At 46.4% G+C, this 15,445-nt stretch overlaps 1 protein-coding gene across 1 annotated transcript in view; it reads left to right on the top strand.

The window, feature by feature from the left end:
- The first annotated feature begins 454 nt into the window (after window positions 1-454).
- enpp6 (ectonucleotide pyrophosphatase/phosphodiesterase 6) overlaps window positions 455-15,445 on the top strand; it is a 94,014-nt gene continuing 79,023 nt past the window's right edge. Inside the window, exon 1 of the mRNA XM_085980704.1 lies at window positions 455-890. Coding sequence (XP_085836830.1) covers window positions 647-890 — 244 coding nt within the window. The 5' untranslated portion in view covers window positions 455-646. The remainder of the gene's footprint in view (window positions 891-15,445) is intronic.

Here is a 15,445-nt window from a genome sequence, read left to right as displayed (position 1 = left end):
ACAGATGGTAGGATTTGACATTTGCTGAAGCCTTCACTCACCTTGACCAGCCATGTGAGGTCATTAAACTTTTTGCGGCACTGGATCCAGGTCCTTGGGACAACACTGGTGGCCGTGACGGATTATACAATCTCTTCCCATAACCCTCTTCAAAATGATCTTGGATGGCCTCTTGCTTCCCTGTGGGCCACCAGGACCAAGACCTCCAGTGCAGCATCTGAAAATCGTCTGGCTGGCTCTCTGGGTTGTTGGCCCATTGCATCTCCAGACTGACAATGAAATGCTTCTGCTACAAAGCACCTCCCCTTAAGTAGTGGAGAGAGCTTAGGTCAAACTTTATCATTAGACTGCACCTGATAGTGCCCCCCACCCCGTTGAGCGCTAAGCCAATCAGCAGCATATTTAACTGCAATCATGTTAATGAGCGAATTTGCGTGCTGCCTGCACCACTTAGCATGCAAGTAGCGCTGGCTGGTGCCACCGCCTCATCCAATTTCTAGGTCTGTGTCTTTTTATTTCTGGGGCCAACACCTCTGATACTTTGACTTAGCCGCCCTTTACAATTACTTCAGCTGACGCCTGGTTTCACGTCAGTAGCCAGCACCTTCCCAGTGTCAACACTGCCGCAGCACGGCCAGGGATTAGCATGGCCAGGCTCACGGCTCTCGGTGCCTTGATCATTCTGATTCCCTTTCTCTCAATCCCGTGCCTTGCAAACCGAAAACTGTTAGTTTTCCTGATAGATGGCTTTCGCTTTGATTACATCAAGGAAGAGGAGTTGCAGAACCTGCCGGGTCTCAAGGAGATCGTGGAAATGGGCGTTAAACCCGAGTACGTGACACCGGATTTTCCCAGCCTTTCATATCCCAATTATTACTCCCTGATGACTGGTAAGTAGATTTGCCCCCAAAAAGGAGGCGATGTTGAATTCTGCCCAGTGAAACACACACGGGGCATTAAAAGCGGTGAAATATCTCAATTTACAAAATATTAAATGGACTTTACGTCCTGACTGATCACCGTTTAATCTGTTACTGGATGATTCCATTGTGAAGAACAGGGATTTTGATAAATGTAACTATAAATTAAAAAGCAAAATACTGCGGATGCTAACTTGCATTTAGAAAGCCAAATATTCAGATTAAAAACAAAATAAAAACGAATTATTTTAACATGTAGCATTGGTACCAACTTGCTAAAAAATAAAAGGACCGCCTTAATCATATTTAAGTGAATATATGTAAGGATTACAGCTTTGCTCGTTGCGGTTACTGTGCGCGCGTTCCTGCTACATTGGCAGCTTATTTTGATGAGACCATAAAATAAACGGCTGACCAGGCCGATTAAAATATTGGCCCAGCAAGCAAGTGATGAGTTAGCTCTCCACGAATTGTGAATGCTGGTTCTTTGTTGCAGGTAGTCCCCCTTTATAATAGCGCACAGTTTTGCGAGGCTCCGCTCTCGTTGCGGAGTGGAGGTTATTGTGAGCGGTTGGCAGCGCGCCGGATTTTCCGGGAGCTTCCTCGCACACTGCTTGAGCATGGCAGTGGGCGCAAAGTAATTCCTGTGTGGTGTGCAGCCCAGCTTTAAATGTTCCCAGTCGCTCAGGTAGATCTGGACATTCTACAAACTAAGTGTTGATTTAAAAAAAAAGAAATACTGAGAAAGTGGCTTCTGCCAGCTTTTATTGCTTAAAAAAAGCTGCTAGGAGAATGTCATGGTGTGGAGATGCCGGAGTTGGACTGGGGTGGACAAATGTAAGAAGTCACACAACACCAGGTTATAGTCCAACAGCTTTATTTGAAATCACAAGCTTTCGGAGCACTGCTCCTTCTTCAGGTGAAGTGGAGAAATGCATAAAGACACAGCTTATATAGTCAGAGAATCATGTCAGATGTTTACCGGTAACCTTTCCAACTGCCATTTATCACACCTCGGCAGAGAGATAATCACAGCAGTCAAAGGTGTGAATGGTGTCCAAACAGGTCAGTCAGGGAAACATTACATCAAAGAACAATGAGGTGGGGTCACAAGGGGTCAAATATTGCAGATGCTGGGGTCTGTATGAAAAACAAAAAAACAGACAAAAAACATTTTTTTTGGCTGGAAATCACAGCAGGTCCGGCCGCATCTGTGTAGAGAGAACAAGCCAATGTCGACTCGAGTCTGGATGACCCTGCGTCAGGTGGGGTTACATGTAGCGTGACATGAACCCAAGATCTCTGTTGAGGCCGTCCTCATGGGTGCGGAACTTGGCTATCAGTTTCTGCTCGACGATTTTGCGTTGTGTGTCTCGAAGGCCGCCTTGGAGAATGCTTACCCGAAGATCGGAGGCTGAATGTCCTTGACTGCTGAAGTGTTCCCCGACTGGGAGGGAACACTCCTGCCTGGTGATTGTTGCGCGGTGTCCGTTCATCCGTTGTCGCAGTGTCTGCATGGTCTCGCCGATGTACCATGCTCCGGGGCATCCTTTCCTGCAACGTATGAGGTAGACAACGTTGGCCGAGTCACATGAGTATGTACCATGTACCTGGTGGGTGGTGTCCTCACGTGTGATGATGGTATCTGTGTTGATGATCTGGCATGTCTTGCAGAGGTTGCTGTGGCAGGGTTGTGTGGTGTCGTGGTCGCTGTTCTCCTGAAAGCTGGGTAATTTGCTGCGAACGATGGTCTGTTTGAGGTTAGGCGGCTGTTTGAAAGCGAGTAGTGGAGGCGTGGGGATGGCCTTAGCGAGGTGTTCGTCATCATTGATGACATGTTGAAGGCTGCGAAGAACATGGCGTAGTTTCTCCGCTCCGGGGAAGTACTGGACGATGAAGGGTACTCTGTTGGTTGTGTCCCGTGTTTGTCTTCTGAGGAGGTCTATGCGATTTTTCGCTGTGGCCCGTCGGAACTGTCGATCGACGAGTCGAGCGTCATATCCCGTTCTTACAAGGGCGTCTTTCAGTGTCTGTAGGTGTCCATCGCGTTCCTCCTCGTCTGAGCAGATCCTGTGTATTCGCAGGGCTTGTCCATAGGGGATGGCTTCTTTAACGTGGTTAGGGTGGAAGCTGGAGAAGTGAAGCATCGTGAGGTTGTCCGTGGGCTTGCGGTAGAGTGAAGTGCTGAGGTGTCCGTCTTTGATGGAGATTCGTGTGTCCAGGAATGAGACTGATTCTGAGGAGTAGTCCATGGTGAGTTTGATGGTGGGATGAAACTTGTTGATGTTATCGTGTAGTCTTTTCAGTGATTCTTCGCCGTGGGTCCATAGGAAGAAAATGTCGTCGATGTATCTGGTGTATAGCGTTGGTTGGAGATCCTGTGCAGCGAAGAAGTCTTGCTCGAACTTGTGCATGAAGATGTTTGCGTATTGGGGTGCGAATTTGGTCCCCATGGCTGTTCCGTGTGTTTGGGTAAAGAACTGGTTGTCGAAGGTGAAGACATTGTGGTCAAGGATGAAGCGGATGAGTTGTAGGATGGCGTCTGGAGATTGGCTGTTGTTGGTGTTGAGTACTGAGGCTGTCGCAGCGATGCCGTCATCGTGGGGGATACTGGTGTAGAGTGCCGAGACGTCCATCGTGGCGAGGAGTGTTCCTGGTTCAACTGGTCCGTGGGTGCTGAGTTTCTGTAAGAAGTCTGTAGTGTCGTGACAGAAGCTGGGGGTTCCCTGTACGATGGGTTTCAGGATGCCCTCGACATATCCAGAGAGGTTCTCACACAGGGTTCCGTTGCCTGATGTGATAGGACGTCCAGGTGTGTTGGCTTTGTGTATCTTTGGGAGGCAGTAGAAGTCTCCCACGCGGGGAGTACGTGGGATGAGAGCATGTAGGATGCTTTGAAGGTCTGGATCGAAGGTTTTGATCAGTCTGTTGAGTTGGCGGGTGTGTTCTTTGGTCGGATCTGCGGGTAACTGTCTGTAGTGTTCCTGGTTGTCCAGTTGTCGGTATACTTCTTTGCAATAGTCCGTTCTGTTCTGTATGACGATGGCACCTCCTTTGTCTGCTGGTTTGATGACGATGTTGCGGTTGGTCTTGAGAGCGTGGATGGCGTTGCGTTGTGCTCGGGTGACATTCTGGACTGTCTTGTGAGTGCGGCTGATGAATCTGGCATTGATGCATCTCCTGACAGCTTGAGCATACATGTCAAGCTTAGGGCAGCGACCCTCCGGAGGGGTCCAATTTGACTCTCTTCTTCGGTAGCTGCACTGCGGATCCCTCTGTCTGCTGTTCCGGATCATTGATTGTCTCATTGGGTTCGCTGCTGACATCTTGGGATTTGTGGAAGAATTCCCGGAGCCTCATTCTCCTGATGAATTCCTCTGTGTCTGCCGCGAGACCGATGGGGTCCATTTTGGTGGTGGGGCAGAAATTGAGCCCTCGGCTGAGAACTTCAATTTCGTCTGGTTGAAGGGTGTGGTCGGACAGGTTGACGATGGATTTCCCTGTGGTTTCAACCGTGGTACCGGGGGAGGCTTGGTTGCTGCTGCTGGTGATGCCAAGTTTCTCAAGCTTCCTGTTCTTGGTGTGCATGTAGGTAGCGTAGTTCCGTTGCCTTGTTTGTTTGGCGGTGTGTACAACTGCAGTCTTAATTAATGGCCCAGAATTTGCAGTCAGTGGCGAAGGGACAGCGCTCGCCGCTGATCTCTAAGAAAGCTGCCCACAAAGATCTCGCCATCTCTGTGGTGAAAACTTTAGCTTTCTCGACGTTACCAACGATATAGGTAAAAAATGGGATGAGGTCCTAAAAGCTGAATATAGGGAGTTAGGAGGTAAATTTAAAAAATAGGACCTCAAAGGTAGTAATCTCAGGATTGCTACCACTGCCACGTGCTAGTCAGAGTAGAAATAGAACGATATTTCTGATGAATACGCGGCTAGAGGAATGGTGCCAGGGGGAGGGATTCAAATTCCTGGGACATTGGAACCGGTTCTGGGGGAGGTGGGACCAGTTCAAACCGGACGGTTTGCACCTGGGCAGGGGGAGTGTTTGCTAGTGCTCTGGGGGAGGGTTTAAACTAAAATGGCAGGGGGTTGGGAACCTGAGCAGGCGGATAGAGGAAAGGGAAACAAGGATAAAAGCAAAAGATAGGAAGGAGAAAAACAAAAGTGGCAGTCAGAGAAATCAATGGTTTAAATCAAAATGGCCACAGTAAATAATAATTCTAAGAGGTCTAAAAGCGTTAAAAAAGCAAGCCTGAAGGCTTTGTGTCTTAATGCGAGGAGCATTCGTAATAAGGTGGATAAATTAGCTGCACAAAGAGGTAAACGAATATGATTTGATTGGGATTACAGAAACATGGCTCCAGGGTGGCCAAGGCTGGGAACTCAACATCCAGGGGTATTCAATATTCAGGAAAGATAGGCAATAAGGAAAGGAAGGTGGGGTAGCATTGCTGGTTAAAGAAGGGATTAACACAATTGTAAGGAAGGATATTAGCTCTGATGATGTGGAATCTGTATGGGTAGAACTGAGAAATACCAAGGGGCAGAAAACATTAGTGGGAGTGGTATATAGACCTCCAAACAGTAATGCGGAGGTTGGGGATGGCATTAAAAGGGAAATTAGAGAAGCGTGCGATAAGGGCACAGCATTCATCATGGGTGACTTTAATCTACATATAGATGGGGCTAACCAAATTGGTACAATACTGTGGAGGAGGAATTCCTGGAGTGTTTACGGGATGGTTTCCTGGACCAATATGTCGAGGAACCAACCAGAGATCAGGCCATTTTAGATTGGGTATTATGTAATGAGAAAGGATTAATTAGCAATCTTGTTGTACGAGGCCCCTTGGGTCGGAGCGATCATAATATGATCGAATTCTTCATTAAGATGGAGAATGAAGTAATTGACTCAGAGACTTGGGTCCTGAATTTAAATAAAGGAAACTACGATGGTCTGAGGCGCGAGTTGGGTAGGATTGATTGGGGAATGTCACTCAAAGGGTTAATGGTGGATAGGCAATGGCAAACATTCAAAGACCGCATGGATGAACTACAGAATTTGTTCACCCAGGTTGGCATGAAAATAAAACAAAAAAGGTGACTCAACCATGGCTAACGAGGGAAATTAGGGATGGCATAAGATCCAAGGACATATAAATTGGCCAGAAAAAGCAGTAATCCAGAGGATTGGGAGCAGTTTGGGATTCAACAAAGGGATTAATTAAGAAAGGGAAAATAGAATGAGAGTAAGCTTGCAGGGAACATAAAAACTAATTGTAAAAGCTTTTATAGATATGTGAAGAGAAAAAGATTGGTGAAGTCAAGCGTAGGTCCCTTGCAGTCAGAATCAGGGGAATTTATAATGGGGAACAAAGAAATGGCTGACTAATTAAATACATACTTTGGATCTGTCTTCATAAAGAAGGGCACAAATAACCTCCCGGAGATGTCGGGGATCATAGGGTCTGATGAAAGGGAGGAACTGAAAGAAATCAGCATTTGTAGGGAAATGGTGTTAGGGAAATTGATGGAATTGAAGGCCGATAAATCCCCAGGGCCTGATAGTCTACATCCTAGGGTACTTAAGGAAATGGCCCTAGAAATAGTAGATGCATTGCTGATCATCTTGCAACATTCGATGGAATCTGGAACATTACCCATGAATTGGAGGGTAGCTAATGTTACCCCACTATTCAAAAAAGGTAGTAGAGAGAAAACGGTGAATTACAGACCGGTAAGCCTGACATCGGTAGTGGGGAAAATGCTAGAGTCCATTATAAAAGATGTAATAGCAGAGCACTTAGAAAACAGTGACAGGATCGGACAAAGTCAACATGGATTTACAAAAGGTAAACCGTGCTTGACTAATCTACTGGAATTTTTTGAGGATGTAACTAGTAAAATAGATGAGGGAGAACTAGTGGATGTGGTGTATTTGGACTTTCAGAAGGCTTTCGATAAGATCCCACATAAGAGATTAGCGTGTAAAGTTAAGGCACATGGGATTGGGGGCAAGGTATTAACTTGGATAGAGAACTGGTTGGCAGATAGAAAGCAAAGAGTTGGAATAAATGGGTCTTTTTCCGAGTGGCAGGCAGTGACTAGTGGGGTACTGCAGAGATCGGTCCTTGGACCCCAGCTATTCACAATATATATAAATGATCTAGACGAGGGAACTAGATGTAATATCTCCAAGTTTGCAGATGACACAAAGCTGGGTGGGCGTGTGTGCTGTGAGGAGGATGCTGAGAAACTCCAGTATGATTTGGACAGGTTGGGTGATTGGGCAGAAGCATGGCAGATGCAATATAACATGGATAAATGCAAGGTTATCCACTTTGGTGTCAAAAACAGGAAGGCAGATTATTATCTGAATGGCAATAGATTGGGAGAAGGGGAAGTGCAACGAGACCTGGGTGTCCTTGTGCACCAGTCGCTGAAGGTAAGCATGCAGGTGCAGCAGACGGTTAAGAAGGCAAATGGTATGTTGGCCTTCATAGCGAGAGGGTTTGAGTACAGGAACAAGGATGTCTTGCTGCAGTTGTACAGGGCCTTGGTGAGACCACATCTTGAGTATTGTGTGCAGCTTTGGTCGCCTTATCTGAGGAAGGATATTCTTGCCATGAAAGGAGTTCAGTGAAGATTCACCAGGCTGATACCTGGGATGGCAAGAATGACGTATGAGGAGAGATTGGGACGTTTGGGCTTGTACTCGCTGGAGTTTAGAAGAATGAGAGGGGATCTCATTGAAACTTATAACATTCTGGCAGGACTGGACAGACTAGATGCAGGGAGGATATTCCCAATGGTCGGGGAGTCCAGAACCAGGGGTCACAATCTAAGGATAAGGGGTAGGCCATTTAGGACAGAAATGAGGAGGAATTTCTTCACCCAGAGAGTGGTGAACCTGTGGAATTCTCTACCACAGAAGACAGTAGCGGCCAATATATTAAATATATTCAAGAAGGTGGTGAATATATTTCTTAAGGCTAAAGGGATCAAGGGGTATGGGGAGAAAGCAGGGACTGGGTACTGAACTTGGATGATCAGCCATGATCGCATTGAATGGCGGAGCAGGCTCGAGGGGCCGAATGGCCTACTCCTGCTCCTATCTTCTATGTTTCTATGTTTAATTTGATTGTAGTGCTGTCAAAAGGGGATCTCCAGCATACAGCAGCAGCTGTCTAAGCAGCCAATCGCATTGAAGAATTCTCAGGCAGCAAACCCAGAAATAAAAAGCACTGATTATCAATCATTTTGTAAAAATTTTTACTGAGAGCGAAATAAAGATTGGGACATATGCATGCGGTTAAGGTAGAAGCTGAAATATTATAAACAAACATAAAAAATATATAATAGCAAAATACTGCAGATGCTGGATTTAAAAATTACATATTATTTTAAAAATCTAGTAATATCATAATGCAGAAATTTGACATTCCACAACTATAAAATTATTTTTTCAGCGCCAGAACAGTTGTTCAGCAGTCACTATGCTGATAAAACCCTAGTTACGCTTCATTGAATGCGACTTAACTTTTTATGGGGTGTTAAACAGCGATATTAGAATGGAAAAGGGTAAGTTTTCATCAGTTCAAGTGATTTCACTGATTGTCGGCTATGGGGAGTTCCGCAGTGCAGCCTGTGGCGGAGCAGGGAATGACTGACTGCAACTTCAGGCTTTCTGCCTTTATCTGCACATGCGCTAAATCCTGAAGTTACGGTCAGTTTCCGAGGGGTAATGACAGCGGACGCTGACCGTTTCACCTTCATTACCACCGCAAAATCCGGGCCAATAAAAACAATGACTTGCCTTTATACAGTGCTTTTAATTTGACAAAGCAAACGTCCCAAGGTGCTTCACCGAAGCTTAATCGGACATGGGAATATAGGAACAGGAATAGGCCATTGGTCCCCTTTAGCCTGCTTTCAATTGCCTCAGCAGCTTTTTTTGGGGGGGGGGGGGAGGTGGTGAGAGTTCCAGATTTGCACTAGCTGAAGAAGGAGATATTAGAAGTGGTGACTAAAAGCTTGGTCAAAGATGTAGGGGTCGATTTTCCTGGAGCCGTCAGGCGGGGTTTCAGGCGTGTGGGGGGGGAAAATCCCGAATTTGGGGGTCCCAACACCATCCCGCCCAAAACCCCGCCCCACGCAAGTTTCAGGGGCGGCGGGTACCCGCCCCGCACTGGGACCCGCCGAAACCAGGCGGGAAGGGATTAGTGCCAATTAACTGCCTGCTAACAGGTAGTTAACAGACAGTTTTTAGCCTAATCCCTATTTTGAGGGGTTTCGTGTGGGATTCCTGATGGCTCCAAACCACGCCAGGTTAGAGCAGGCTGGCCGTCGGGTTGAAGGAGTTGGAGGGGTCGCGATGTCGGTGCTCAGGTGAGTGATGGGCGCATGAGTGCAAAGGTAAGTGTGTTTGGTGTGTCTAAAGTGTGTAAAGAACTTTTACTTACCTGTACTTACCTTAACAGCCTTTCTTCCTGTAGCCGTCGGGAGCCCATCACTCAGCCAGCACTTAAAGCTGAACGGCTGCGATCTGTGAAAAGTGACAGCCTTCAGCTTTGAGTGCTGCTGAGAGTTCTAACTGAGTCTGTGCAGAAGGACTCATGTTAGAACTCAGACTGTCAGTGTTTGACAGCTTCAAACAGCTGTGAGACACTGATATTTCATCTGTCAAGAATTCTTGACAGATGAAATTGCAGTCTGTGACGTCACCTGTTGCCGGGTGGCCCTTAATTGACCTGCTGAGCTTGCTGGGCGGGCTCAACAAGGTCAATCAAGGGAAAATCGCGCGGATTGGCTGGACATCGAAGTAGGCGGGTCTAAAACCCGAATTGTAGTCCCGCCTTCTTTCCGACAGCTTCAGGAAAATCGACCCCATAGTTTTTAAGGAGGGTCTTGAGGCAGGAGAGGCGGAGAGGTTTTGGGAGGGAATTCCAGAGCGGCCAGCCTGAAAAGTTGAAAGCATAGCTGGAAATGGTGGCAAAGGCAATGGGGGACACACAAGAGGCCAGAGTCAGCAATGCAGATTTCTTGCAGGGTTGTAGGGCTGGAGGAGGTTACAGAGATGGGGAGGGCCAAGGCCATGATGGAATTTAAACATAAGTGTGCCAGTGTAGGTCAGCAAGCTCAGGGGTGATAGGGGAGCAGGACTTTGTGTGGGATAGAGTGCTGGCAGCCAAGTTTTGGATGAGCTGCTTTATGGAGGGTGGAAGATGGGAGGCTGGCCAGGGAAGCACTGGAATAGGTGTGTTGGAGGTGACAAAGGCTAGGATGAGAGTTTCAGCAGCAGATGGGGTGAGGCAGGGGCGGAAGTAGACGGTCTGTGCGATGGAGAGGATATGGGGTCGGAAGCTCACTTGGGATCAAATAGAATTCCAAGGTTGGAACAGTACAATTTAACCTGAGACATTGGCCTGCGAGGGGGATGAAATTCGTGGTGAGGGCTGAAGATAATGGCTGGAGAAAATTGCAGCTCATCCAGGACTGAACGTTGGACAATAGTCTGACAGCATAGAGACATAGATGGGTTGAGAGAGGTGGTGAAGTAGAGATGGATGTCGTCAATGGAAGCTGAACCCATTTCTTTGGATAGTGTCGCAAAGGAGCAGCATGTAGATGAGGAAGAAGAGGGAGCCAAGGTCAAATCCTTGGGGGCTCCAGGGATAATGGGAAGAAAAGGCATTTCTGGAGATACACTGGCTATTATTTGGATAGGTAAAAGTGGGACCAAGTGAGGGCTGTCCCACCTACCCGCATGATGGAACAGGGGGGTTGGAGGGGGATGGTGGGGTCGACCATGTCAAAGGCAGCAGAGAGGTCAAGAAGGATGAGGAGGAATAAGTCACAGAGGAGGTAACTTATAACTTTAATTAGGGAGGGGCACAGTACCTGTGGACAGGGAACCGTTTACAATATCAGCTAGCATGGGGTGCAAGGAAGGAAGTTGGGTGGTCAGCAGTTTACTGGGAGTGGGGTCAAGGGATCAGGAGGTGGGTCTCATTGAGGGCCGGTCTTAGGGAAAATAGAGGCCTGTGTGAACTTGTATGTTGGTGCCCTTTCTTTGAGTTCAAGTATATGTAGTAGTATTAGCGAAAGTTTCAGAAATAAAGCTGTAATCTCAAAGGTTTTTATAATTTAAATAATAAATCACATAACTCATCAAAATAACATTATAGATAAGTGATAAGTAAACTAAACATGAAATTAAACACAAAACTAATAAATAACAATAACAAATAAAAAACGTTCACCAAGATAATTTGAACCACATCATTCTCGATAGATACGATGGCCAGCGAAGACAGCCTGCCATCTTCCATGGTCGATCACAAATATGTTTTTATGAGCTTCGACTTCGAGAAGCTTCATTTGCTGCTTGTCACCGATATGGGCATAGTTAACAGGATTCTGAGTGCTGTGCATGTGTTTGGGAAATTGCTCTTGAAACTTGGGAAAAATTGGTTGCTTTGTGCCCCACGGGGAGCAAATCCCCTAGCACCCGGCCACAGCGCTGCTAACACCTACCGTGAAATTCAGCGGGAGGTTAGCGGCGGCGGTAGCTGGTAGCACCCCATGGTGCTGCGCCGCCGGCAATTATGTCATAACCGTGCGCAACACCCCGGCCGCAAATTTGGGTTGCGCCCCCTGACCTATCGCTGGACGATATGTCTGACAGGGTCATGGTGGTGTTTTTGCAGCCACAGCGGCGCTACTTAATGGTAGGTGTCGGGTGGCCATTTTTCTTTTGGTCGACTGCCAGCACCTGCCCCCTTCCCCATTTTTCTTCAGGGTGCCGGCCGCGATCACGCAGCCTGGCACTTCTCTTGAGTGATGGGCTGTTTTTCCGGCACCGCACTCCCCAGTGGTCCAGCAGGGCCTCGGTGCGCGCAGCGCTAGGCCCCTCCCCTTTAATCAGGAGAGGGAGGCCTGCAATTACGTGGCGCTACGTGCCGACACGCATGGCGCTGTTGCACGTAGTGCCGTGAAATTCTCTGGTAGTGCCCCAAGAAAGAGGGGCTACTACTGAATTTATGGTGCAAGGGCGCTAAAATTAGCGCCCGGCAACGTTAGTGCCCCAAAGGGGGCGCCACCAAATTTTTCCCCCTTGAAGTTTGCTCTTCTTGAGGAGTACTACAGTCCATTGGAAGCAGACTTTGGGGATAGCCAGGTTTTTTGCAGAGGTCAACGCCGACCCTCTTGACTACTCACTTAGTCTATCTATATCCCTATGGAGATTCTTTGCATCCTCCACAAAATTTGCTTTCCCACCTATCTTTGTATCATCAGCAAATTTGGCTACATTACACTCAGTCCCTTAATCCAAGTCATTAATATAGATTGTAAATAGTTAAGGCCCCAGCACTGATACCTGCGGCACCCCACTAGTTACAATTTGCCAACCTGAAATACACCCATTTATCCCGACTCTCTGCTTTCTATTAGTTAGCCAATCCTCTATCCATGCTAATATATTACCCCCAACCCTGTGAGCTCTTATCTTGTGCAGTAACCTTTTATGTGGCACCTTATTGAATGCCTTCTGGAAATCCAAATACACGACATCTACTGGTTCCCCTTTATCCACCCTGCTCATTACATCCTCAAAGAACTCCAGCAAATTTGTCAAACATGATTTCCTTTTCATAAAACCATGCTAATTCTGCTTGACTATATTATGATTTTCTAAATGTCCTGTTACCACTTCCTTAATGATGGACTCCAGCATTTTCCCAATGACAAATGTTAGGCTAACTGGTCTATAGTTGCCTGCTTTCTGTCTCCCTCCTTTCTTAAATAGGGGCGATACATTTGCGGTTTTCCAGTCTGCTGGGACCTCTCCAGAATCCAGGGAATTTTTGTAGATTAGAACCAATGCATCCACTATCTCTGCAGCCACCTCTTTTAAGACTCTAGGATGCAGGCCATCGGGTCATGGGGACGTGTCCACCTTTAGTCCCATTTGTTTGCCTAGTACTTTTTCTCTAATGATAGTGATTGTTTTACGTCCCCCCCCCCCCCCCACCCCACCCCAATAGCTCCTTGATTATCCATTATTGGGATGCTTTTAGTGTCTTCTACCGTGAAACCCGATACAAAATATTTGTTCAAAGTCTCCGCCGTTTCCCATTATTAATTCCCCAGACACATCCTCTAGGGGACCAACGTTTACATTAGGTAACTCTCTTCCTTTTTATCTACCTGTAGAAGCTCTCACTGTCTGTTTTTATATTTCTTGCTAGCTTACACTCATAAGCTATCTTCTCTCTCGTTATCATTTTTTTAGTCGTCCTTTGCTGGTTTTTAAAAATTTCCCAATCCTCTGGCCTTTCACTATTGTTCACAATATTGTATGCTTTTGTTTTCAATTTTATACCATCCTTTACTTCCTTAGTTCGCCACAGAAGATTCATCCTTCTCTTAGAGTCTTTCTTTCTCACTGGAATATATCTTTGCTGAGAGTTATGAAATGGGACCTTGCTGTGCACAATTTGACTGCCACATTTCCTATATTATTTCTTTTTGCTGTGAAGCCCTTTGGGATGACCCGAGGACGTGAAAGGTGCTACTTAAATGCAAATTTCTTTCTTTTCAATTACAAATAGCTGATATTAAATTTAAATCAGCAATGAAATCTTGGAGTCTCTGATGATATTCCCCTCATTGCAGCATCCAAATTAATTCCAAAAGCTTCACTCCCATTACTCTATCTGGGAATTTGTTCCATGTAGATCACTCATTCTGTAAAGATGAACCTCGATAGTGATCCTAAATTTGCCTTCTACTGGTTTACATAGAAGATAGGAGCAGGAGTAGGCCATTCGGCCCCTCGAGCCTGCTTCGCCATTTAATGAGATCATGGATGATCATCCAAATTCAGTACCCTGTCCCTGCTTTCTCCCCATATCCCTTGCTCCCTTTAGCCTTAAGAAATATATCTAACTCCTTCTTGAATATATTTAATGAATTGGTCTCTACTGCCTTCTGTGGCAGAGAATTCCACAGGTTCACCACTCTATGGGTGAAGAAATTCCTCCTCATCTCAGTCCTAAATGGCTTACCCCTTATCCTTAGACTGTGACCCGTGGTTCTGGACTCCCCCGCCATCGGGAACATCGTCCCTGCATCTAGTCTGTCCAGTCCTGTTAGAATTTTATAAGTTTCAATGAGATCCCCTCTCATTCTTCTACAATCCAGCGAATATAAGCCCAATCGACCCAATCTCTCCTCATACGTCATTCCTGCCACTCCAGGTATCAGTCTGGTGAATCTTCGCTGCACTCCCTCCATGGCAAGAACATCCTTCCTCAGATAAGGCGACCAAAACTGCACATAATACTCAAGGTGTGGTCTCACCAAGGCCCTGTACAACTGCAGCAAGACATCCTTGCTCCTGTACTCGAACCCTCTTGCTGTGAAGGCCAATATACCATTTGCCTACGCGACATTATGCTGCTTTCAAATTTTAATGTTGGACCTGGAAACATATTTGGGGTGGATGTTCATCCTGGGCCGTACGTTCTTGCCCTGCCCAGCCCGAAATTCTACCCTATTTGTACCCAGGCAGCACAAGTATCCAACTCGCCTCTCACAGTGATTGCCTGTGCCTCACTCGGTGCTGATGTGAAGACTTTGCCCGATAATTCTAGTTGATAAATGCAGGTGTAATTCCCTTGGTGGGTTCTGTTTAACTCCAGGAGAGTGAAGGTTGTGCTCCCATTGCTTGCAAAAGCAAAGTTGAAAGCTTCATCGTTGAGCCTGTCATCTTTATACAGATACATAATCAGATCGGGATATTGAACAGGAGAAGTGCATGTAATATTGAGAGACTCCCCTTGTAAGTATTTATTGCTTCGGGGCGGAAGACTCAGTTTCGGAGTCGGTGGGCTATCTGATAACATTACCTGTGTACCTATGTCCCCTTGTCCTACTCTTGCAATGCCATTTCATTTTCCAGACTTACCTTTTCCATACCATTTACCATCTTGTATACTTCTGCAAAGTCACCTCTCAGACACCTACCTTTCTAGGCTGAAAAACCCAAGTTTCCCCAGTCTTTCCTCATAACTCAGTTCTGTGACACATGTGGCTCTACTCTGCACTGTATCCAGTGCTTGAATCTGTCCATTATGTTTTAGCAACGAGGCTGGATGTAATACTCAAAGCATGGTCTTACCAGAGCATTGTGGAGATTAATCAGGACTTCCTCTGGTTTGTATTCTGCTGTTTCAGCGATATAGTCCAACATTCTATTTGATTGGACATGATGAGTGTCAAGTCTACTAAGACTCCTCGGTCACTTTCAACTTCATTGCTAGCTATTTTAGCACCATTCATAGAGTGTGTTAAATTCCATCTGCCATAGTTCCGACCAGCTTATTCTGTAATTTTTGAGCTTTCTCTTCCAATTCCACTCTTAGTTTGGCATTATATGCAAATTTGAACAATTAGCATTGTGTTTCGGAGTTCATGGGGGTGAAATTGAGTGCCTTTGCGCCTCCTGTTAGCACCCCCGG

The sequence above is a fragment of the Somniosus microcephalus genome, chromosome 1 (assembly GCF_052327205.1).
Source record: "Somniosus microcephalus isolate GS21.2 chromosome 1, FLI_Smic_1.0, whole genome shotgun sequence".
Taxonomy (NCBI): Eukaryota; Metazoa; Chordata; class Chondrichthyes; order Squaliformes; family Somniosidae; genus Somniosus; species Somniosus microcephalus.
The sequence above is the reverse complement of the archived record's forward strand: the minus strand, read 5'-3'. Positions and strand labels throughout refer to the sequence as shown.